We start from the raw sequence: 24,528 nt of genomic DNA on the forward strand, positions 1-24,528 counted from the left end.
AGTTGGCTTACTTGTTCTTTTCAAGGCCACTAACACATTAGTTGATGATAAAGACAAGATTGATGTGTTCTTTTAACTGTACTACACTTTTAGTTTACTTGTTCTTTAACTGTACTACATAGCTACCCTACTTGTTCTTTAACTGTACTACATAGTTAGCTTACTTGTTCTTTTAAAGGCGACTAATATATTGGTTGAAGATAAAGAAAAGATTGAGGTGTTCTTTTAAATGTACTACATAGATAGTTTACTTGTTCTTTAACTGTACTACATAGCTACCCTACTTGTTCTTTAACTGTACTGCATACTTAGCTTACTTGTTCTTTTCAAGGCAACTAATATATTGGTTGAAGATAAAGACAAGATTGAAGTGTTCTTTAATTGTACTATATAGTTAGCTTACTTGTTCCCTCCTGGCTCCCCTGAAGTATTTAGATAGTATGTTGGCATTCCATAGTTGTGCATTGGTAACATTTTGTTCTTTGACATATAGTCATTTTGGATGAAATTAACATAGTATTTTGTTGTTGGGATATTGAAAGATGAACCATTGCTATTCTGCTAATTTTTCTATGTTAGCGGATATGATAGCTTCTGGGATGTTGGTTCACTAAAACCTAAATGACTGCATATATAGGCATATAGCTAAGACTTCTTCATTATCTCATAAACAGGTAACAATAAGAATGATTGTTCATGAGAATATTCTAATGTTCATGTCAAATGACATTACATTATCGCATTTTTAGGAAAATAAGCTGGTTTTAACATATTTCTTGATGTGCAATATTATTACTGGTTACTTTAGTGGCTGACAGGGTTTTTTTATAGGGAACGAATCCAACCTATATTTCTTCAAGACAAGTATAATGAAACACACAAGATAGTGGTGGAAATGTAGGTTTAGATGATAAATACATACCTCAGCACATTGCTCTTCAATCTGATGTCTTAATTTCAGGGCATACTCACTGCTCACATCCATGTTATTCAAGGCGGTAGAAATATCAATTCTTGTTTTCTGCACTCCAACACCACCCAAAAACAGCTTTCCTCCAAGGTTAGGCTCCCTCATTTTCTGCTGCAAAGCATCATTATACTCACCACCCAGTGATAAGAGAGATGGAGGCTACTGTAATTGAAATGTAAGTGGGAGGATATAAATCTTTTTAAAAATGAATAATTTTATTTAAATGTTTAATTTGTTAGAACATGAAGCGCTAATTTCATGATTTGTGCTTTACAAAAATAAGAAGCGTCCTTTCTATGTTCTTAATTTTGGATTTTTGTTTGTAGTGTAAAGAAATAATAATATAATGTATTAGAAAAAATTATTGGGTTTTACCAAATAATAGTTAAAGATAGAAAAAAAAGTGGACCGATTATTCTTCTTTCAACCTAACTTTCATTAGACCTCCCCTGTCCTCCAAAACTTCTTGTTGTAAATAATGGAAGCTGCAAGCTCTTGTCGCGTACATGTTTTTACGTGGTAAAGTGAACCGGAAACACAGGAAACCGATTGAGAACGATCCCAATGTGGTCAAGATAAATTATTTAATTTAAGTTATAGCCCCCAGAATTGTGGTCAGTGGCAGAACATAGAAGAGACTGGGGGCCATGGCCCCCCTGTTTTTTTATCAATTAAACAGCAATATCTATAGAATCGGTGATCATATAAGTTAATTATTTAAAAGATTGTAACACCAGCCCTCATGTTTTTTTCTATTGAATATCAGTAATTAAGCTTAAGTTTAGAAAATTAGGAAACTTATCCAAGCAAAACTAATTTGACTAGAAAGTAGGAAATTTATAAAGTAACAATATAAAAAGTAGGAAACTTACAAAATAACCATATAAAAATACCATGAAATTAATTATTAACTTACATATTCAAATCAACGAACCCTAAAAATACTATCGACTCCGCTTGTTTTCTTGCAACTCACGGGAGTTATGCATCGAAACCAGAAGAGAAGAAGAGAAGATGACAGGTAGTTTTTCCTTAATTTGAAACCGTAACTCTTCCTCATTCTTGCAAGTTACAACTCACCGGACTTCTTGCTCTCTCCCTTTTTCGGGATCAATCGACCGTTCTCCGCCGACTCCTTATTCTCTCTCTCCTCCCGAGTCACCGGCGCCAGACTACCACTGGTTTCCTCTCCGCCGACTCCACAACGAAGGTACACATTTCCTCTTCGCCTCTTACTCTCTCTCATTTCTAGATACATATAAGTATCTCATTTATATATTTATATTATAAATCTTTAGTCATAGATATACCTGGTTGGGGATATGGTGTATGTATAGGGGTAATAAATGTAGCTGGGATATGGTGTATGTATAGGGGTAATAAAGGTGTATGTTATAGGGGTAATAAAGGTGTATGTTATAGGTCTTACACATAAATAAAAGAAGATATGTTTAAGGATAACAAAGTTACGGTTAATAAAATTGGAGTAAGTAAGATTTTCAGTATTTAGATATTCTAGAATGAAAAATCCACAATAATATTTTATTTTAATGTTATTTTTATCTTTTATGTTTACTTAGTTTTCTTACAAATATATACATTAACTGTGACAATTTGGAACAAAATTAAACATGTTTCTATGGCTTTTTGTAAATTTTAGTTTCGGCACCCTAGCCCTTATTGTTTGTGTTCCGCCCGTGATTGTGGTGCTCCTGAGACCTGAAACAAACAACAAAGTCATTTGGAACTATGCCAACAAAGTCGAGATTATCATACAGTGTTACACCGGACTGTGGAAATTTTCATCCTTTTTACGAGCCATCTAACCTATTGTTGACTTCGAGTTAGATATTATCAAGAATATTAATTTCACTCCACTTCCCTGTAGTTATTAGTGTCTTATTAATAATTCATTGCTTTTTAGGGTTCATAAGCGGGAGCAATTCGATCATTTGGATAAAAATTACATCTCTAGGACGTTGCTAATACTAGTAGATTTCATAGGCATGTTTGGCTGTGCTTTATTGCTTTAGTTTTTAAAAGATTTGATTATCGGTGTAACACTGTTCGATAATTTGGGTTTTACCGGCAGGAAAGGTTTGCCGGCAAACAACATTGCGATCAAAGCCATTATTTTTTTGAATTTTAATTTGTAAAAAAAGGTGAGTTCCACAACGAATATTGTTTTTACAATACTTTGGTAAATAAATTTCAAATCACCGCTATTCGGTAAATATTTTTCGAAAGTACTACCTTCTTATACAAAACTCCAGATTTCATTATTTCTTTGTAAGTTGAAATGACAAGACTGCCCTTTTTCCATAACCTATATAATAAACTTCTTAAACCTAATTTCATAGAGAAGCCACAATATCGCCGGCCGCTGCCTTCCTGCATACTCCGATGAAGAAAACAGGTACTCTGTTGGAGAACGTCCTACGGGTACAAGAAACCTACGGTAATGACGCTTCATCAGTCGACCAACTTGTCGACGGCCTCCGCACCACTTTTCCCAAATACCGTCTTTACAAGCTCCAACCTTTCACCAGAAAGGTGAAACAAACCCTAGCTTCCAGCAACATAACAGGAAAGAAAAGACGAATTGAGTTACATGAATCAGAGTCTTCATACTCGGAATCGCAATCAGATGATGGCGACGAAGAAGATAGAAGTCCAGTTTTGACATCTGAGGATGATGTATATGGCCTGAAATCAGAACCGGAGTTTGATTTAACAAAGTCGAGACTTAGAAACACGTACAGAAAGGAAACCAAAACGGTTGGTTCAATGAAAGAATATACATATAGACGTGTTAAGGCACAAAAACGGAGCAACTTATCAAATGATGTTGATGCGAATGGAAGACACAATGATGATGGTGTTGATGCGAATGGAAGACACAACGATGGGCCAAGGTTTAAGGACTTTGGTGGAATGGATGATGTGGTAAATATGTTGAAGAAACAGGTGATTATTCCTTTATATCATCCAGAGTTACCTCGTAGGCATGGAGTTAGGCCAACGGTTGGCATTTTGTTACATGGTCCGCCAGGGTGTGGAAAGTCAACGCTAGCTCGAGCCATTGCTAACGAGACTGGATTTCCATTCTATGAGGTTGCAGCCAGTGAGATGGTCTCTGGTATATCAGGTAATGTAACGTGAATAAAACTGTAGTATCAGGAAACTAGCTAGAATAATCCATAATTCTTTTTCGTTGCAAAAATTTCAGGTGCATCAGAAGAGAACATACGAGAGCTATTTTCAAAAGCATACAGAACAACACCATCTATAGTTTTCATCGACGAAATCGATGCAATTGCTTCAAAAAGAGAAAATCATCAAACAAAAATGGAAAGCCGGATTGTGACACAATTATTGGCATGCATGGATCAATCCCACAGAGGTGTAAAACAAGGATACGTCTTAGTAATTGGTGCTACTAACAGACCTGATGTTCTTGACCCAGCATTAAGAAGGACTGGAAGGTTTGATCGTGAGATTGCTTTAGGTGTCCCAGATGAAAAAGCAAGATTGCAGATTCTTAAAGTTGTTACACGTGATTTGAGAGTGTCAGGTGATCTTGATCTAGTGAAAGTTTCTAGGGCGACTTCAGGGTATGTTGGTGCTGATTTGGAAGGACTGGTGACTGAAGCTGGGAGTCTTGCTATGGCAAGAGTCATAGATGAAAGAGAGTTGGAACTTTGTAAAGGAAGTGAGAAAAATGAACGTTGGTGGGAGAAAGGGTGGTCTGTTGAGGAATTAGAGAAACTTGAAGGCGTGAGAATGTTGGATTTTGAGGTAGCAATAAAAAATGTTATCGCGTCTTCCAAAAGAGAAGGTTTTTCTATGATTCCAAATGTTAAATGGGAAGATGTTGGAGGTCTTGATACTTTGAGAAGGGAGTTTAACCGTAATATAATTGGGCCTATAAAATTTCCTGACGAGTTTGATCAGGTAATTAAATAATGGCACTTATGTGATCACTACTCTTGATTTATTTGGCCTGAAAAAAGACACAGTCTTTGTTCATACAACTTATATTTTCAGAAATGTGGACTTGATATGGAGATGGGGTTTTTGCTATATGGACCACCTGGTTGTGGGAAAACATTAATTGCCCAAGCTGTTGCTAATGAATCAGGAGCAAATTTCATATACGTTAAGGTTTTTCACAAACTCTAGTACTTGATATATATTTTTACTCGTGTGGCCATTTTTATCAATATTTTTTAATTATTTTTTCACTGTGAAGGGTCCTGAGCTTTTGAGCAAATATGTTGGTGAGGCTGAATCGGCAATTCGAACAATATTCAGTCGTGCAAGGACGTGTTCCCCATGCATAGTGTTCTTCGATGAGGTTTTCCTTTTTCAGATTTCTCTCCTTTTTTTATTATCAAAATTGGGATTTGAAAATTGAGATGGCTGATCATTTAAGGTTGATAGCCAAGTTCATGGGATTAATGTTGGTGCTTTGTTTATTGCAGATAGATGCTCTGACAACAAACCGTGGAAAAGAAGGGGGACACGTGGTCCAGGGAGTTGTGACTCAGGTTACCAACTTTTTTTATTGTATGACTAAAGACTTTTCCTTTTTTTTGGATCTAAATTAAGACCGGTCTTAATGCTTATATTTGTTCCCCGTTGGGTTGTTTCTTTTTTACTTAATGTGTTAAATAGGTTAAATTAACACTTAATATACAAGGCTGTTTCTTCTTTTGACTTAGTATGGACAAAGTGACTTAAAGGGTTTTAAGCATAAATACATGGCTTAATGTATTAACTTTTAAGACACCAACAATTTACCTATTTTATGTCCTCTTTTTCCTCCCAACTACTCTCATGTTAAAATTAATTGATGCATGTTGTGAAAATTGTTTGTTGGGAATTTTAGGGTGAAATGGTTATTGTAGTTTCATTCAAACCAGAAAAGAAAAGAAACAAACCTTATGTATGCAGCACGTTATCCACAAAGACATCATTATCCATTTAGCCATTCTACCCATAAAAGACTTAATGGAAAAAAGAAACAACCCCTAAGTCCATTTATTTAGTCAAAAAAAACAGCACCTTAATTAGTGATCCGGAGAGATAAAAGCTCTTTTATTTTCGCAGCTTTTGGTAGAGCTAGATGGTGTTGACCAACGAAAGGGCGTTTATGTAATTGGTGCTACAAACAGGTGTGACACGTCATCTTTGATTTTCTTTATAAATTAGTTTATTTATGACTGATCCTGTTGATTTGATTTTAGGCCTGAGATGGTGGACAAGGCACTCTTACGACCCAAAAGAATGGAGAAGCTTGTGTATGTGCCTCTGCCAAATCCAGATGAACGTGGGTTGATCTTGAAAGCTCTTGCTAGGAATAAGCCAATAGATGCTGACGTGGACTTGATTGCTATTGGTCAGAGTGAGGCTTGTGCAAATTTTAGTGGAGCCGATCTTTTTGCATTGGTTCGCATCTCTTCCATACACATGCATATGACAAATTTTAAGCATCATAAAGATTTAAAATAGCAATGGCTTTTCAATATACATATCAAACTATTTTAATTTAAAACTAAAAACTAATAATCATTTACTATATCACACAAAAAGTTCAACATTTAATTTGATGTAAGATATAATAAAAATATATAGTTAGCAGTTACATGTTCAAAATATTATGAACTAAATGCAAGGAATACTAATTTATTTTTGTTTTTTTTTTTCATCTATAGCATTCTACTTCTATTTTTTTGTTATTAGAGCATTGTGTGTTTCAATTATTTCTTATTAGGAAATTGTTCTTTAAAAAGTCAACTCATTATAGCTACATTTGGGTAGATATTCATATTACAGTGCTTTAATAATATATAATTTGGAAGAACAATGTTTTAATAAGAAGAACCGAAAATACAATATATGCTGTAACTGAAGATTGGGTTAAATGCAAGAAATAGCGACGTACTTCCATTGATTTGTTTATTTTAGCATCCATTTTTTATTTATTTCTATTACAACGTTGTAATTTGGAAGATCTACCCAATGTTTAACAATGTAATCCAAATGCAAAGCAATTATCATTGTTATAATTGGATTATTGGATAGATTTTTCAAAGTACATTGTCCAAATAAGAACATCAAACAAAATTGAAACTACAATGCTATTATTGGGTACGCACAATACCGTAATAGAAAGAAATGAACATAGTATGCTATAACACACAAATAAATAAAAATACATTGCTATTTCTTTCATTTAGTTCCCAAAAGATTTGCAAAGCACATTGCTGTTTCTTGCATTTAGTCCCAAAAGATTTTGAAAAGTACATTTCTATTTCTTGCAATTATCCCTAAAAATGCGTTAGAAGAAAGTTTATCAAGCCTTTTTATGATGTCAATACGCGAATTTTTAGCCTTGACGTCACTTTTTGTCCAAATTTCAGATGAAAGAAGCTATCATGATTGTTCGTGAAGAGAGATTTAACATAATGCAAGCTGCAAAAGCTAGAGATGAACCAAAAAGCTCATTACGTGGGTTGCCACATACTATTAAAGCTATACATTTTGAGCAAGCTTTGGGAAAAATCTCCCCTTCTGTCTCAGATAAGGTATGACCTGTAAATCATGCAATGAAAGTTATACCTTGTTCTAGGAAGCCTGTAACAGAAAGAGATTTACTTCTAATATGTGTGTTTTTTGCTGCAGCAAATACAATATTTACATCGACTATCAAAGACGTTTGGAGCATCGTAAATGTGGAACAAGTAGGGTTTATTGCACCTTATTTCTGATACTTCATATTTGATAATAGATAAAGCAGTTTGGGTGCTTTGACTTGAGTATGTTAAAATTATCGACTATTTACTATTTACATAGGTTGTTTAAAAAATAGAATCAGTTTTATTTTCACGGGTCAACAACCTATGTACCACTTCATACAACCTTATACACATTTTTTGTGGTATTTTTCTCTGGTGATTTTAAAGTTATTATCAAAAATTTATTGCATAATAGTCGTTTTATGATTTTGAATATTTTTTAGTAGGGTATTTGCTTTTAGTTATATATATTATTAAACGTAAGATAAATCAATGTTATAACTCAATCATACATGACTCACAATTTGGATAATAAAATGAATAAATGTTTTTATTAGGGTTTTAAGTCACGCGTTGCGGTGGGAGATTAAGCAATAATTTTTTTTATATAATATGTTCGACGTATTAAGATATTACAGTTTGAAAACATTGTACCTTTCAATTTTTTTCTTATTAAGGCATTACACTTTGAAAATAAAACATATTTATACATTGCATTTTTTTCCTATTTAGGCATTCAACTATGAAACTCTATATGATTAAAACATTGTACTTCTAGAATTTAACCTATTAAGATACATTTCTATTTCTTGCATTTTGGCCCATGATGCAGAATATATCCAAACTCTAAGTACCATTAGATGAAATCTGATCACCTGAGTCGGAGGAGCCTGACAGATGTGCAGTGCTACTGGTTTTAACAAAAATAAAAAATGTTTGGAGTGTATGTGAAAGATCAGAATGTATGTGTGTAAACGAAATTAAGCACCAATACAGAACATATGGTAAAAATCAATATTACAAGCACCAAATCTATCTGATTTGGTTGGTTGATAGAAAGAGATTCCACTCCTCAAAGGCAAGAAGTTTGATGCCCTCACCTCACTTCTGAATTCTCACCTCCTTACCTCTATGGCAAACATATTTATAGTTCCATTTGTTTATGGATTATAGCATCCTAGTTAATTTTTCTATTACAACATTGTACTTTCATTATCTTTATCTTATCAATGCATCTTACTTTAAGAAAATTAACCAATCACAACATTATACTCTCGTTTTTTTTTTCTTTTTGAAAAATATATTCAATCGTAGTAGTGAAAATTACATTTTTCTTGGATGATATTTGCTATAATTTGGTAGAGTTTTCAAAACATTGTGCTTTAATCAGAAAACATCATAGAACAGGATGACAAACATGAACTAGGTTCAAAACAAAGCCAAACCACATAATTGAAATCAAATCTTGGCCGTTTGATCAAAAAATCAATGATTAAGATTACAGCCGGTCACAAAAGTTATGGCCTCTTTCAAATTAAGTATGTCGGATGAATTTCCTAAACAGGTGAGTTTGGTTGTATAATTTGGTTCCGTTTAAATTCCTACCCATAAGAAACAAATCAAGATAAATATGTTGCTATTTCTTGCATTTAATTCTTAGGATAATGATGAACAATTTGAAATGTTTACTGATGTTTGTTCTCACATTCGAGAGGTAAGAGACTCTCCAAAGAAAACCCAATAACAAAATATCATAATGAATCAATGACTTCTTCTAATTAATCCCTCTTATTTATAATACCACTTTCTTCTTCTAACTATCTCACCACTAACTAAGCAACCGACTGACCACCTTTAATCTCCAAATGAATAAACCAATCACCATTCAGTAAGGAAGTATAATGACATAAATGCCCCTCGTCTTATTTCTTTTCACAGGAAGCTCATCAAATAACTAAGAAGCAACAGAAAGAGATCCACCTTTACTTTTTAACAAAAAAAACAAGATATAAAGAACATCGGGGATTACAAATTGAATCAAATTGAGCATCACAACTTAAGAGCAGCAATAGCCTCCGGTTTAAAATCAACTCTCATCCCCAAAACCCTCCTAACCTCAGCGGGAGTCAACCTCCAAGTCATAGGTCCCGAATTCTCCCCCCAAAAGTCCAAAATCTCCGACACCTTCTCCAAATTCAAAATCGTAGCCATTTTTGTCAACCTCGCAAACTTATCTCTCACAGTCCTCTGAGTCATCCCCGAGAAATGACTCACGAGGGCCCGCACGTCCCGGTCAAGTTGCAAACCACCAAGCTGACTGAATCTTTTTTGCATCATGATAAGTTCGAGTCTTTTTACAATGAAGTCGATTACCAAATGAACAAAAGAGTCATAGTTGTTGGCAGTCATTAGTGGTTGGAGCCACGATGTGTTGGTTTCGACTGCGTGAAGGAGTCGTTGGACCCACGGGTCGTTTACCTCGTTTTCCGCGTATTCTGATTCAGAGAGCTCGTAGGATACGGTTGCTACGGTGTCTAGGACTGGACGGATTCGGTGGGTCACGGTGCCTACGAGGTGTTCTAGACTGGAATTTAGGGTTTTATTGAAGCCGTTGCTCATTTCTCCTAATTCGGATAGACATGACTTGATTCTTTCTCTGTCACCTGGTGTGGGGAATACCTGATTAAGAAAACCAATGTAGACAATGTACTTACATTTCTTTACACATTATAGCAACATACTTACAAATCCCCAAAACAAAATTATAATGAATCCAACATCTCAAAAACTATTAGAGTCAAATCAACTAAAGAAAAGGTTGATGGAGGAAATAGTAATGTACTTTCATTTCTTTCTTCTACAGCATTGTACGTTCAATTTTTTTTCTTATTAAGGCATTGTACTTTGGAAAATCTACCCATTTATAGCATTATGATATTAGTCTTTTTCTTATATAGCAGTGAAACTTGCTTTGTATTTAGATGACATTGCTATAAATAGGGTATTTTTTCAAAGTACAATGATGTAACAGGAGGTAATTAAAGTAGGATGCTATAGTAAACATATCAATGGAAGTACATTGTTATTTCTTGAATTTAACCCTATAAAAATCCAGCCAGATAGCAATGGTCATCATTATATATCCCCAAAACAAAATAGGTTAAGTTTTTTCTCTAAAGATTTAGCAAAATAACCATTCCCATGTATAATATATTGGCAATGCACAATTGTGATGTCAACAATCTTGTCTCATGTAGGCAAACCATGTAGCAAATTAACAATTAATTGAGCAAAAAGATAGAAAACATACCAATCTTGGTTTTATCTAAATAATTATACCAGTTATATCAGTTCAAAGATTAAGGTTCATAAGTGAACCACATCTTTCATTTTTTGAAACTGTGCCCCAAAATTTAGTGGTAATGAAGATATATTTTTTTTTCCTTTTTGCAACTCTATCTCTTGTAATTGATGTTTTTTATGTGTTAACAGTTGATAGCATTTTTTTTGCATTGGTGTTGCTTGTATACTGATTGCACACCATTGTCTTTCTCATCAATTGAAATTGGTATGATCCACCAATATTTTCACCTCCGCTTTTAGTAATTTGATCAACTTTTAAACTGATTTTGAAGATAAACAACTGCACGAGTAGTTATATCCTTTCCATAAGTTGATTAAGAAATGATTGATGTGTTCTTGAATTGTCCTACTTGTTCTTTCAAATGTACTACATAGCTACCCTACTTGGTCTTTGATTGTACTACATAGTTGGCTTACTTGTTCTTTTCAAGGCCACTAACACATTAGTTGATGATAAAGACAAGATTGATGTGTTCTTTTAACTGTACTACACTTTTAGTTTACTTGTTCTTTAACTGTACTACATAGCTACCCTACTTGTTCTTTAACTGTACTACATAGTTAGCTTACTTGTTCTTTTAAAGGCGACTAATATATTGGTTGAAGATAAAGAAAAGATTGAGGTGTTCTTTTAAATGTACTACATAGATAGTTTACTTGTTCTTTAACTGTACTACATAGCTACCCTACTTGTTCTTTAACTGTACTGCATACTTAGCTTACTTGTTCTTTTCAAGGCAACTAATATATTGGTTGAAGATAAAGACAAGATTGAAGTGTTCTTTAATTGTACTATATAGTTAGCTTACTTGTTCCCTCCTGGCTCCCCTGAAGTATTTAGATAGTATGTTGGCATTCCATAGTTGTGCATTGGTAACATTTTGTTCTTTGACATATAGTCATTTTGGATGAAATTAACATAGTATTTTGTTGTTGGGATATTGAAAGATGAACCATTGCTATTCTGCTAATTTTTCTATGTTAGCGGATATGATAGCTTCTGGGATGTTGGTTCACTAAAACCTAAATGACTGCATATATAGGCATATAGCTAAGACTTCTTCATTATCTCATAAACAGGTAACAATAAGAATGATTGTTCATGAGAATATTCTAATGTTCATGTCAAATGACATTACATTATCGCATTTTTAGGAAAATAAGCTGGTTTTAACATATTTCTTGATGTGCAATATTATTACTGGTTACTTTAGTGGCTGACAGGGTTTTTTTATAGGGAACGAATCCAACCTATATTTCTTCAAGACAAGTATAATGAAACACACAAGATAGTGGTGAAAATGTAGGTTTAGATGATAAATACATACCTCAGCACATTGCTCTTCAATCTGATGTCTTAATTTCAGGGCATACTCACTGCTCACATCCATGTTATTCAAGGCGGTAGAAATATCAATTCCTGTTTTCTGCACTCCAACACCACCCAAAAACAGCTTTCCTCCAAGGTTAGGCTCCCTCATTTTCTGCTGCAAAGCATCATTATACTCACCACCCAGTGATAAGAGAGATGGAGGCTACTGTAATTGAAATGTAAGTGGGAGGATATAAATCTTTTTAAAAATGAATAATTTTATTTAAATGTTTAATTTGTTAGAACATGAAGCGCTAATTTCATGATTTGTGCTTTACAAAAATAAGAAGCGTCCTTTCTATGTTCTTAATTTTGGATTTTTGTTTGTAGTGTAAAGAAATAATAATATAATGTATTAGAAAAAATTATTGGGTTTTACCAAATAATAGTTAAAGATAGAAAAAAAAGTGGACCGATTATTCTTCTTTCAACCTAACTTTCATTAGACCTCCCCTGTCCTCCAAAACTTCTTGTTGTAAATAATGGAAGCTGCAAGCTCTTGTCGCGTACATGTTTTTACGTGGTAAAGTGAACCGGAAACACAGGAAACCGATTGAGAACGATCCCAATGTGGTCAAGATAAATTATTTAATTTAAGTTATAGCCCCCAGAATTGTGGTCAGTGGCAAAACATAGAAGAGACTGGGGGCCATGGCCCCCCTGTTTTTTTATCAATTAAACAGCAATATCTATAGAATCGGTGATCATATAAGTTAATTATTTAAAAGATTGTAACACCAGCCCTCATGTTTTTTTCTATTGAATATCAGTAATTAAGCTTAAGTTTAGAAAATTAGGAAACTTATCCAAGCAAAACTAATTTGACTAGAAAGTAGGAAATTTATAAAGTAACAATATAAAAAGTAGGAAACTTACAAAATAACCATATAAAAATACCATGAAATTAATTATTAACTTACATATTCAAATCAACGAAACCTAAAAATACTATCGACTCCGCTTGTTTTCTTGCAACTCACGGGAGTTATGCATTGAAACCAGAAGAGAAGAAGAGAAGATGACAGGTAGTTTTTCCTTAATTTGAAACCGTAACTCTTCCTCATTCTTGCAAGTTACAACTCACCGGACTTCTTGCTCTCTCCCTTTTTCGGGATCAATCGACCGTTCTCCGCCGACTCCTTATTCTCTCTCTCCTCCCGAGTCACCGGCGCCAGACTACCACTGCTTTCCTCTCCGCCGACTCCACAACGAAGGTACACATTTCCTCTTCGCCTCTTACTCTCTCTCATTTCTAGATACATATAAGTATCTCATTTATATATTTATATTATAAATCTTTAGTCATAGATATACCTGGTTGGGGATATGGTGTATGTATAGGGGTAATAAATGTAGCTGGGATATGGTGTATGTATAGGGGTAATAAAGGTGTATGTTATAGGGGTAATAAAGGTGTATGTTATAGGTCTTACACATAAATAAAAGAAGATATGTTTAAGGATAACAAAGTTACGGTTAATAAAATTGGAGTAAGTAAGATTTTCAGTATTTAGATATTCTAGAATGAAAAATCCACAATAATATTTTATTTTAATGTTATTTTTATCTTTTATGTTTACTTAGTTTTCTTACAAATATATACATTAACTGTGACAATTTGGAACAAAATTAAACATGTTTCTATGGCTTTTTGTAAATTTTAGTTTCGGCACCCTAGCCCTTATTGTTTGTGTTCCGCCCGTGATTGTGGTGCTCCTGAGACCTGAAACAAACAACAAAGTCATTTGGAACTATGCCAACAAAGTCGAGATTATCATACAGTGTTACACCGGACTGTGGAAATTTTCATCCTTTTTACGAGCCATCTAACCTATTGTTGACTTCGAGTTAGATATTATCAAGAATATTAATTTCACTCCACTTCCCTGTAGTTATTAGTGTCTTATTAATAATTCATTGCTTTTTAGGGTTCATAAGCGGGAGCAATTCGATCATTTGGATAAAAATTACATCTCTAGGACGTTGCTAATACTAGTAGATTTCATAGGCATGTTTGGCTGTGCTTTATTGCTTTAGTTTTTAAAAGATTTGATTATCGGTGTAACACTGTTCGATAATTTGGGTTTTACCGGCAGGAAAGGTTTGCCGGCAAACAACATTGCGATCAAAACCATTATTTTTTTGAATTTTAATTTGTAAAAAAAGGTGAGTTCCGCAACGAATGTTGTTTTTACAATACTTTGGTAAATAAATTTCAAATCACCGCTATTCGGTAAATATTTTTCGAAAGTACTACCTTCTTATACAAAACTCGAGATTTCATTATTTCTTTTTAAGTTGAAATGACAAGACTGCCCTTTTTCCATAACCTATATAATAAACTTCTTAAACCTAATTTCATAGAGAAGCCACAATATCGCCGGCCGCTGCCTTCCTGCATACTCCGATGAAGAAAACAGGTACTCTGTTGGAGAACGTCCTACGGGTACAAGAAACCTACGGTAATGACGCTTCATCAGTCGACCAACTTGTCGACCGCCTCCGCACCACTTTTCCCAAATACCGTCTTTACAAGCTCCAACCTTTCACCAGAAAGGTGAAACAAACCCTCGCTTCCAGCAACATAACAGGAAAGAAAAGACGAATTGAGTTACATGAATCAGAGTCTTCATCCTCGGAATCGCAATCAGATGATGGCGACGAAGAAGATAGAAGTCCAGTTTTGACATCTGAGGATGATGTATATAGCCTGAAATCAGAACCGGAGTTTGATTTAACAAAGTCGAGACTTAGAAACACGTACAGAAAGGAAACCAAAACGGTTGGTTCAATGAAAGAATATACATATAGACGTGTTAAGGCACAAAAACGGAGCAACTTATCAAATGATGTTGATGCGAATGGAAGACACAATGATGATGGTGTTGATGCGAATGGAAGACACAACGATGGGCCAAGGGTTAAGGACTTTGGTGGAATGGATGATGTGATAAATATGTTGAAGAAACAGGTGATTATTCCTTTATATCATCCAGAGTTACCTCGTAGGCATGGAGTTAGGCCAACGGTTGGCATTTTGTTACATGGTCTGCCAGGGTGTGGAAAGTCAACGCTAGCTCGAGCCATTGCTATCGAGACTGGATTTCCATTCTATGAGGTTGCAGCCAGTGAGATGGTCTCTGGTATATCAGGTAATGTAACGTGAATAAAACTGTAGTATCAGGAAACTAGCTAGAATAATCCATAATTCTTTTTCGTTGCAAAAATTTCAGGTGCATCAGAAGAGAACATACGAGAGCTATTTTCAAAAGCATACAGAACAACACCATCTATAGTTTTCATCGACGAAATCGATGCAATTGCTTCAAAAAGAGAAAATCATCAAACAAAAATGGAAAGCCGGATTGTGACACAATTATTGGCATGCATGGATCAATCCCACAGAGGTGTAAAACAAGGATACGTCTTAGTAATTGGTGCTACTAACAGACCTGATGTTCTTGACCCAGCATTAAGAAGGACTGGAAGGTTTGATCGTGAGATTGCTTTAGGTGTCCCAGATGAAAAAGCAAGATTGCAGATTCTTAAAGTTGTTACACGTGATTTGAGAGTGTCAGGTGATCTTGATCTAGTGAAAGTTTCTAGGGCGACTTCAGGGTATGTTGGTGCTGATTTGGAAGGACTGGTGACTGAAGCTGGGAGTCTTGCTATGGCAAGAGTCATAGATGAAAGAGAGTTGGAACTTTGTAAAGGAAGTGAGAAAAATGAACGTTGGTGGGAGAAAGGGTGGTCTGTTGAGGAATTAGAGAAACTTGAAGGCGTGAGAATGTTGGATTTTGAGGTAGCAATAAAAAATGTTATCGCGTCTTCCAAAAGAGAAGGTTTTTCTATGATTCCAAATGTTAAATGGGAAGATGTTGGAGGTCTTGATACTTTGAGAAGGGAGTTTAACCGTAATATAATTGGGCCTATAAAATTTCCTGACGAGTTTGATCAGGTAATTAAATAATGGCACTTATGTGATCACTACTCTTGATTTATTTGGCCTGAAAAAAGACACAGTCTTTGTTCATACAACTTATATTTTCAGAAATGTGGACTTGATATGGAGATGGGGTTTTTGCTATATGGACCACCTGGTTGTGGGAAAACATTAATTGCCCAAGCTGTTGCTAATGAATCAGGAGCAAATTTCATATACGTTAAGGTTTTTCACAAACTCTAGTACTTGATATATATTTTTACTCGTGTGGCCATTTTTATCAATATTTTTTAATTATTTTTTCACTGTGAAGGGTCCTGAGCTTTTGAGCAAATATGTTGGTGAGGCTGAATCGGCAATTCGAACAATATTCAGTCGTGCAAGGACGTGTTCCCCATGCATAGTGTTCTTCGATGAGGTTTTCCTTTTTCAGATTTCTCTCCTTTTTTTATTATCAAAATTGGGATTTGAAAATTGAGATGGCTGATCATTTAAGGTTGATAGCCAAGTTCATGGGATTAATGTTGGTGCTTTGTTTATTGCAGATAGATGCTCTGACAACAAACCGTGGAAAAGAAGGGGGACACGTGGTCCAGGGAGTTGTGACTCAGGTTACCAACTTTTTTTATTGTATGACTAAAGACTTTTCCTTTTTTTTGGATCTAAATTAAGACCGGTCTTAATGCTTATATTTGTTCCCCGTTGGGTTGTTTCTTTTTTACTTAATGTGTTAAATAGGTTAAATTAACACTTAATATACAAGGCTGTTTCTTCTTTTGACTTAGTATGGACAAAGTGACTTAAAGGGTTTTAAGCATAAATACATGGCTTAATGTATTAACTTTTAAGACACCAACAATTTACCTATTTTATGTCCTCTTTTTCCTCCCAACTACTCTCATGTTAAAATTAATTGATGCATGTTGTGAAAATTGTTTGTTGGGAATTTTAGGGTGAAATGGTTATTGTAGTTTCATTCAAACCAGAAAAGAAAAGAAACAAACCTTATGTATGCAGCACGTTATCCACAAAGACATCATTATCCATTTAGCCATTCTACCCATAAAAGACTTAATGGAAAAAAGAAACAACCCCTAAGTCCATTTATTTAGTCAAAAAAAACAGCACCTTAATTAGTGATCCGGAGAGATAAAAGCTCTTTTATTTTCGCAGCTTTTGGTAGAGCTAGATGGTGTTGACCAACGAAAGGGCGTTTATGTAATTGGTGCTACAAACAGGTGTGACACGTCATCTTTGATTTTCTTTATAAATTAGTTTATTTATGACTGATCCTGTTGATTTGATTTTAGGCCTGAGATGGTGGACAAGGCACTCTTACGACCCAAAAGAATGGAGAAGCTTGTGTATGTGCCTCTGCCAAATCCAGATGAACGTGGGTTGATCTTGAAAGCTCTTGCTAGGAATAAGCCAATAGATGCTGACGTGGACTTGATTGCTATTGGTCAGAGTGAGGCTTGTGCAAATTTTAGTGGAGCCGATCTTTTTGCATTGGTTCGCATCTCTTCCATACACATGCATATGACAAATTTTAAGCATCATAAAGATTTAAAATAGCAATGGCTTTTCAATATACATATCAAACTATTTTAATTTAAAACTAAAAACTAATAATCATTTACTATATCACACAAAAAGTTCAACATTTAATTTGATGTAAGATATAATAAAAATATATAGTTAGCAGTTACATGTTCAAAATATTATGAACTAAATGCAAGGAATACTAATTTATTTTTGTTTTTTTTTTTCATCTATAGCATTCTACTTCTATTTTTTTGTTATTAGAGCATTGTGTGTTTCAATTATTTCTTATTAGGAAATTGTTCTTTAAAAAGTCAACTCATTATAGCTACATTTGGGTAGATATTCATATTACAGTGCTTTAATAATATATAATTTGGAAGAACAATGTTTTAATAAGAAGAACCGAAAATACAATATATGCTGTAACTGAAGATTGGGTTAAATGCAAGAAATAGCGACGTACTTCCATTGATTTGTTTATTTTAGCATCCATTTTTTATTTATTTCTATTACAACGTTGTAATTTGGAAGATCTACCCAATGTTTAACAATGTAATCCAAATGCAAAGCAATTATCATTGTTATAATTGGATTATTGGATAGATTTTTCAAAGTACATTGTCCAAATAAGAACATCAAACAAAATTGAAACTACAATGCTATTATTGGGTACGCACAATACCGTAATAGAAAGAAATGAACATAGTATGCTATAACACACAAATAAATAAAAATACATTGCTATTTCTTTCATTTAGTTCCCAAAAGATTTGCAAAGCACATTGCTGTTTCTTGCATTTAGTCCCAAAAGATTTTGAAAAGTACATTTCTATTTCTTGCAATTATCCCTAAAAATGCGTTAGAAGAAAGTTTATCAAGCCTTTTTATGATGTCAATACGCGAATTTTTAGCCTTGACGTCACTTTTTGTCCAAATTTCAGATGAAAGAAGCTATCATGATTGTTCGTGAAGAGAGATTTAACATAATGCAAGCTGCAAAAGCTAGAGATGAACCAAAAAGCTCATTACGTGGGTTGCCACATACTATTAAAGCTATACATTTTGAGCAAGCTTTGGGAAAAATCTCCCCTTCTGTCTCAGATAAGGTATGACCTGTAAATCATGCAATGAAAGTTATACCTTGTTCTAGGAAGCCTGTAACAGAAAGAGATTTACTTCTAATATGTGTGTTTTTTGCTGCAGCAAATACAATATTTACATCGACTATCAAAGACGTTTGGAGCATCGTAAATGTGGAACAAGTAGGGTTTATTGCACCTTATTTCTGATACTTCATATTTGATAATAGATAAAGCAGTTTGGGTGCTTTGACTTGAGTATGTTAAAATTATCGACTATTTACTATTTACATAGGTTGTTTAAAAAATAGAATCAGTTTTATTTTCACGGGTCAACAACCTATGTACCACTTCATACAACCTTATACACATTTTTTGTGGTATTTTTCTCTGGTGATTTTAAAGTTATTATCAAAAATTTATTGCATAATAGTCGTTTTATGATTTTGAATATTTTTTAGTAGGGTATTTGCTTTTAGTTATATATATTATTAAACGTAAGATAAATCAATGTTATAACTCAATCATACATGACTCACAATTTGGATAATAAAATGAATAAATGTTTTTATTAGGGTTTTAAGTCACGCGTTGCGGTGGGAGATTAAGCAATAATTTTTTTTATATAATATGTTCGACGTATTAAGATATTACAGTTTGAAAACATTGTACCTTTCAATTTTTTTCTTATTAAGGCATTACACTTTGAAAATAAAACATATTTATACATTGCATTTTTTTCCTATTTAGGCATTCAACTATGAAACTCTATATGATTAAAACATTGTACTTCTAGAATTTAACCTATTAAGATACATTTCTATTTCTTGCATTTTGGCCCATGATGCAGAATATATCCAAACTCTAAGTACCATTAGATGAAATCTGATCACCTGAGTCGGAGGAGCCTGACAGATGTGCAGTGCTACTGGTTTTAACAAAAATAAAAAATGTTTGGAGTGTATGTGAAAGATCAGAATGTATGTGTGTAAACGAAATTAAGCACCAATACAGAACATATGGTAAAAATCAATATTACAAGCACCAAATCTATCTGATTTGGTTGGTTGATAGAAAGAGATTCCACTCCTCAAAGGCAAGAAGTTTGATGCCCTCACCTCACTTCTGAATTCTCACCTCCTTACCTCTATGGCAAACATATTTATAGTTCCATTTGTTTATGGATTATAGCATCCTAGTTAATTTTTCTATTACAACATTGTACTTTCATTATCTTTATCTTATCAATGCATCTTACTTTAAGAAAATTAACCAATCACAACATTATACTCTCGTTTTTTTTTTCTTTTTGAAAAATATATTCAATCGTAGTAGTGAAAATTACATTTTTCTTGGATGATATTTGCTATAATTTGGTAGAGTTTTCAAAACATTGTGCTTTAATCAGAAAACATCATAGAACAGGATGACAAACATGAACTAGGTTCAAAACAAAGCCAAACCACATAATTGAAATCAAATCTTGGCCGTTTGATCAAAAAATCAATGATTAAGATTACAGCCGGTCACAAAAGTTATGGCCTCTTTCAAATTAAGTATGTCGGATGAATTTCCTAAACAGGTGAGTTTGGTTGTATAATTTGGTTCCGTTTAAATTCCTACCCATAAGAAACAAATCAAGATAAATATGTTGCTATTTCTTGCATTTAATTCTTAGGATAATGATGAACAATTTGAAATGTTTACTGATGTTTGTTCTCACATTCGAGAGGTAAGAGACTCTCCAAAGAAAACCCAATAACAAAATATCATAATGAATCAATGACTTCTTCTAATTAATCCCTCTTATTTATAATACCACTTTCTTCTTCTAACTATCTCACCACTAACTAAGCAACCGACTGACCACCTTTAATCTCCAAATGAATAAACCAATCACCATTCAGTAAGGAAGTATAATGACATAAATGCCCCTCGTCTTATTTCTTTTCACAGGAAGCTCATCAAATAACTAAGAAGCAACAGAAAGAGATCCACCTTTACTTTTTAACAAAAAAAACAAGATATAAAGAACATCGGGGATTACAAATTGAATCAAATTGAGCATCACAACTTAAGAGCAGCAATAGCCTCCGGTTTAAAATCAACTCTCATCCCCAAAACCCTCCTAACCTCAGCGGGAGTCAACCTCCAAGTCATAGGTCCCGAATTCTCCCCCCAAAAGTCCAAAATCTCCGACACCTTCTCCAAATTCAAAATCGTAGCCATTTTTGTCAACCTCGCAAACTTATCTCTCACAGTCCTCTGAGTCATCCCCGAGAAATGACTCACGAGGGCCCGCACGTCCCGGTCAAGTTGCAAACCACCAAGCTGACTGAATCTTTTTTGCATCATGATAAGTTCGAGTCTTTTTACAATGAAGTCGATTACCAAATGAACAAAAGAGTCATAGTTGTTGGCAGTCATTAGTGGTTGGAGCCACGATGTGTTGGTTTCGACTGCGTGAAGGAGTCGTTGGACCCACGGGTCGTTTACCTCGTTTTCCGCGTATTCTGATTCAGAGAGCTCGTAGGATACGGTTGCTACGGTGTCTAGGACTGGACGGATTCGGTGGGTCACGGTGCCTACGAGGTGTTCTAGACTGGAATTTAGGGTTTTATTGAAGCCGTTGCTCATTTCTCCTAATTCGGATAGACATGACTTGATTCTTTCTCTGTCACCTGGTGTGGGGAATACCTGATTAAGAAAACCAATGTAGACAATGTACTTACATTTCTTTACACATTATAGCAACATACTTACAAATCCCCAAAACAAAATTATAATGAATCCAACATCTCAAAAACTATTAGAGTCAAATCAACTAAAGAAAAGGTTGATGGAGGAAATAGTAATGTACTTTCATTTCTTTCTTCTACAGCATTGTACGTTCAATTTTTTTTCTTATTAAGGCATTGTACTTTGGAAAATCTACCCATTTATAGCATTATGATATTAGTCTTTTTCTTATATAGCAGTGAAACTTGCTTTGTATTTAGATGACATTGCTATAAATAGGGTATTTTTTCAAAGTACAATGATGTAACAGGAGGTAATTAAAGTAGGATGCTATAGTAAACATATCAATGGAAGTACATTGTTATTTCTTGAATTTAACCCTATAAAAATCCAGCCAGATAGCAATGGTCATCATTATATATCCCCAAAACAAAATAGGTTAAGTTTTTTCTCTAAAGATTTAGCAAAATAACCATTCCCATGTATAATATATTGGCAATGCACAATTGTGATGTCAACAATCTTGTCTCATGTAGGCAAACCATGTAGCAAATTAACAATTAATTGAGCAAAAAGATAGAAAACATACCAATCTTGGTTTTATCTAAATAATTATACCAGTTATATCAGTTCAAAGATTAAGGTTCATAAGTGAACCACATCTTTCATTTTTTGAAACTGTGCCCCAAAATTTAGTGGTAATGAAGATATATTTTTTTTTCCTTTTTGCAACTCTATCTCTTGTAATTGATGTTTTTTATGTGTTAACAGTTGATAGCATTTTTTTTGCATTGGTGTTGCTTGTATACTGATTGCACACCATTGTCTTTCTCATCAATTGAAATTGGTATGATCCACCAATATTTTCACCTCCGCTTTTAGTAATTTGATCAACTTTTAAACTGATTTTGAAGATAAACAACTGCACGAGTAGTTATATCCTTTCCATAAGTTGATTAAGAAATGATTGATGTGTTCTTGAATTGTCCTACTTGTTCTTTCAAATGTACTACATAGCTACCCTACTTGGTCTTTGATTGTACTACATAGTTGGCTTACTTGTTCTTTTCAAGGCCACTAACACATTAGTTGATGATAAAGACAAGATTGATGTGTTCTTTTAACTGTACTACACTTTTAGTTTACTTGTTCTTTAACTGTACTACATAGCTACCCTACTTGTTCTTTAACTGTACTACATAGTTAGCTTACTTGTTCTTTTAAAGGCGACTAATATATTGGTTGAAGATAAAGAAAAGATTGAGGTGTTCTTTTAAATGTACTACATAGATAGTTTACTTGTTCTTTAACTGTACTACATAGCTACCCTACTTGTTCTTTAACTGTACTGCATACTTAGCTTACTTGTTCTTTTCAAGGCAACTAATATATTGGTTGAAGATAAAGACAAGATTGAAGTGTTCTTTAATTGTACTATATAGTTAGCTTACTTGTTCCCTCCTGGCTCCCCTGAAGTATTTAGATAGTATGTTGGCATTCCATAGTTGTGCATTGGTAACATTTTGTTCTTTGACATATAGTCATTTTGGATGAAATTAACATAGTATTTTGTTGTTGGGATATTGAAAGATGAACCATTGCTATTCTGCTAATTTTTCTATGTTAGCGGATATGATAGCTTCTGGGATGTTGGTTCACTAAAACCTAAATGACTGCATATATAGGCATATAGCTAAGACTTCTTCATTATCTCATAAACAGGTAACAATAAGAATGATTGTTCATGAGAATATTCTAATGTTCATGTCAAATGACATTACATTATCGCATTTTTAGGAAAATAAGCTGGTTTTAACATATTTCTTGATGTGCAATATTATTACTGGTTACTTTAGTGGCTGACAGGGTTTTTTTATAGGGAACGAATCCAACCTATATTTCTTCAAGACAAGTATAATGAAACACACAAGATAGTGGTGAAAATGTAGGTTTAGATGATAAATACATACCTCAGCACATTGCTCTTCAATCTGATGTCTTAATTTCAGGGCATACTCACTGCTCACATCCATGTTATTCAAGGCGGTAGAAATATCAATTCCTGTTTTCTGCACTCCAACACCACCCAAAAACAGCTTTCCTCCAAGGTTAGGCTCCCTCATTTTCTGCTGCAAAGCATCATTATACTCACCACCCAGTGATAAGAGAGATGGAGGCTACTGTAATTGAAATGTAAGTGGGAGGATATAAATCTTTTTAAAAATGAATAATTTTATTTAAATGTTTAATTTGTTAGAACATGAAGCGCTAATTTCATGATTTGTGCTTTACAAAAATAAGAAGCGTCCTTTCTATGTTCTTAATTTTGGATTTTTGTTTGTAGTGTAAAGAAATAATAATATAATGTATTAGAAAAAATTATTGGGTTTTACCAAATAATAGTTAAAGATAGAAAAAAAAGTGGACCGATTATTCTTCTTTCAACCTAACTTTCATTAGACCTCCCCTGTCCTCCAAAACTTCTTGTTGTAAATAATGGAAGCTGCAAGCTCTTGTCGCGTACATGTTTTTACGTGGTAAAGTGAACCGGAAACACAGGAAACCGATTGAGAACGATCCCAATGTGGTCAAGATAAATTATTTAATTTAAGTTATAGCCCCCAGAATTGTGGTCAGTGGCAAAACATAGAAGAGACTGGGGGCCATGGCCCCCCTGTTTTTTTATCAATTAAACAGCAATATCTATAGAATCGGTGATCATATAAGTTAATTATTTAAAAGATTGTAACACCAGCCCTCATGTTTTTTTCTATTGAATATCAGTAATTAAGCTTAAGTTTAGAAAATTAGGAAACTTATCCAAGCAAAACTAATTTGACTAGAAAGTAGGAAATTTATAAAGTAACAATATAAAAAGTAGGAAACTTACAAAATAACCATATAAAAATACCATGAAATTAATTATTAACTTACAT

At 33.9% G+C, this 24,528-nt stretch overlaps 2 protein-coding genes, 3 long non-coding RNA genes and 2 pseudogenes across 7 annotated transcripts; 5 read left to right on the plus strand and 2 right to left on the minus strand.

Moving 5' to 3' along the window:
• Nucleotides 1-389: 389 nt before the first annotated feature.
• LOC145109841 (uncharacterized) lies at nucleotides 390-999 on the plus strand. Its single transcript, XR_013709257.1, has 3 exons — nucleotides 390-674; nucleotides 832-897; nucleotides 962-999. It is a non-coding gene; the product is annotated as an uncharacterized LOC145109841 (long non-coding RNA).
• Nucleotides 1,000-2,133: 1,134 nt separating this feature from the next.
• Nucleotides 2,134-8,778, plus strand: LOC145105779 (cell division control protein 48 homolog C-like). 2 transcript variants are annotated; one of them, XM_079042858.1, is made up of 11 exons: nucleotides 2,134-2,180; nucleotides 3,331-4,118; nucleotides 4,200-4,924; nucleotides 5,018-5,134; nucleotides 5,223-5,327; nucleotides 5,455-5,520; nucleotides 6,083-6,147; nucleotides 6,220-6,421; nucleotides 7,396-7,560; nucleotides 7,658-7,716; nucleotides 8,384-8,778. In XM_079042858.1, exons 2-10 carry the CDS (start codon nucleotides 3,374-3,376, stop codon nucleotides 7,703-7,705), a joined length of 2,238 nt encoding a protein of 745 aa, XP_078898984.1. In that variant the 5' UTR covers nucleotides 2,134-2,180; nucleotides 3,331-3,373; the 3' UTR covers nucleotides 7,706-7,716; nucleotides 8,384-8,778. The 2 variants fall into 2 exon arrangements, with proteins under 2 accessions (XP_078898984.1, XP_078898983.1); XM_079042857.1 differs by lacking the exon at nucleotides 8,384-8,778 and having other exon boundaries at nucleotides 7,658-7,961.
• Nucleotides 8,779-9,600: 822 nt separating this feature from the next.
• Nucleotides 9,601-10,472, minus strand: LOC145104680 (conserved oligomeric Golgi complex subunit 4 pseudogene; annotated as a pseudogene).
• Nucleotides 10,473-11,709: 1,237 nt separating this feature from the next.
• LOC145109842 (uncharacterized) lies at nucleotides 11,710-12,901 on the plus strand. Its single transcript, XR_013709258.1, has 3 exons — nucleotides 11,710-11,994; nucleotides 12,152-12,217; nucleotides 12,282-12,901. It is a non-coding gene; the product is annotated as an uncharacterized LOC145109842 (long non-coding RNA).
• Nucleotides 12,902-13,470: 569 nt separating this feature from the next.
• LOC145105783 (cell division control protein 48 homolog C-like) lies at nucleotides 13,471-20,098 on the plus strand. 2 transcript variants are annotated; one of them, XM_079042862.1, is made up of 11 exons: nucleotides 13,471-13,500; nucleotides 14,651-15,438; nucleotides 15,520-16,244; nucleotides 16,338-16,454; nucleotides 16,543-16,647; nucleotides 16,775-16,840; nucleotides 17,403-17,467; nucleotides 17,540-17,741; nucleotides 18,716-18,880; nucleotides 18,978-19,036; nucleotides 19,704-20,098. In XM_079042862.1, the coding sequence occupies exons 2-10, from the start codon at nucleotides 14,694-14,696 to the stop codon at nucleotides 19,023-19,025; spliced, it is 2,238 nt and encodes a 745-aa protein (XP_078898988.1). In that variant the 5' UTR covers nucleotides 13,471-13,500; nucleotides 14,651-14,693; the 3' UTR covers nucleotides 19,026-19,036; nucleotides 19,704-20,098. The 2 variants fall into 2 exon arrangements, with proteins under 2 accessions (XP_078898988.1, XP_078898987.1); XM_079042861.1 differs by lacking the exon at nucleotides 19,704-20,098 and having other exon boundaries at nucleotides 18,978-19,283.
• An 822-nt stretch (nucleotides 20,099-20,920) lies between these two features.
• LOC145104681 (conserved oligomeric Golgi complex subunit 4 pseudogene) lies at nucleotides 20,921-21,792 on the minus strand (annotated as a pseudogene).
• Nucleotides 21,793-23,029: 1,237 nt separating this feature from the next.
• Nucleotides 23,030-24,221, plus strand: LOC145109844 (uncharacterized). The gene is made up of 3 exons (XR_013709259.1): nucleotides 23,030-23,314; nucleotides 23,472-23,537; nucleotides 23,602-24,221. It is a non-coding gene; the product is annotated as an uncharacterized LOC145109844 (long non-coding RNA).
• Nucleotides 24,222-24,528: the final 307 nt, after the last annotated feature.

Source organism: Lactuca virosa, chromosome 4 (assembly GCF_052849685.1).
Source record: "Lactuca virosa cultivar CGN04683 chromosome 4, Lactuca_virosa_CGN04683_v6, whole genome shotgun sequence".
NCBI classification, from domain to species: Eukaryota; Viridiplantae; Streptophyta; class Magnoliopsida; order Asterales; family Asteraceae; genus Lactuca; species Lactuca virosa.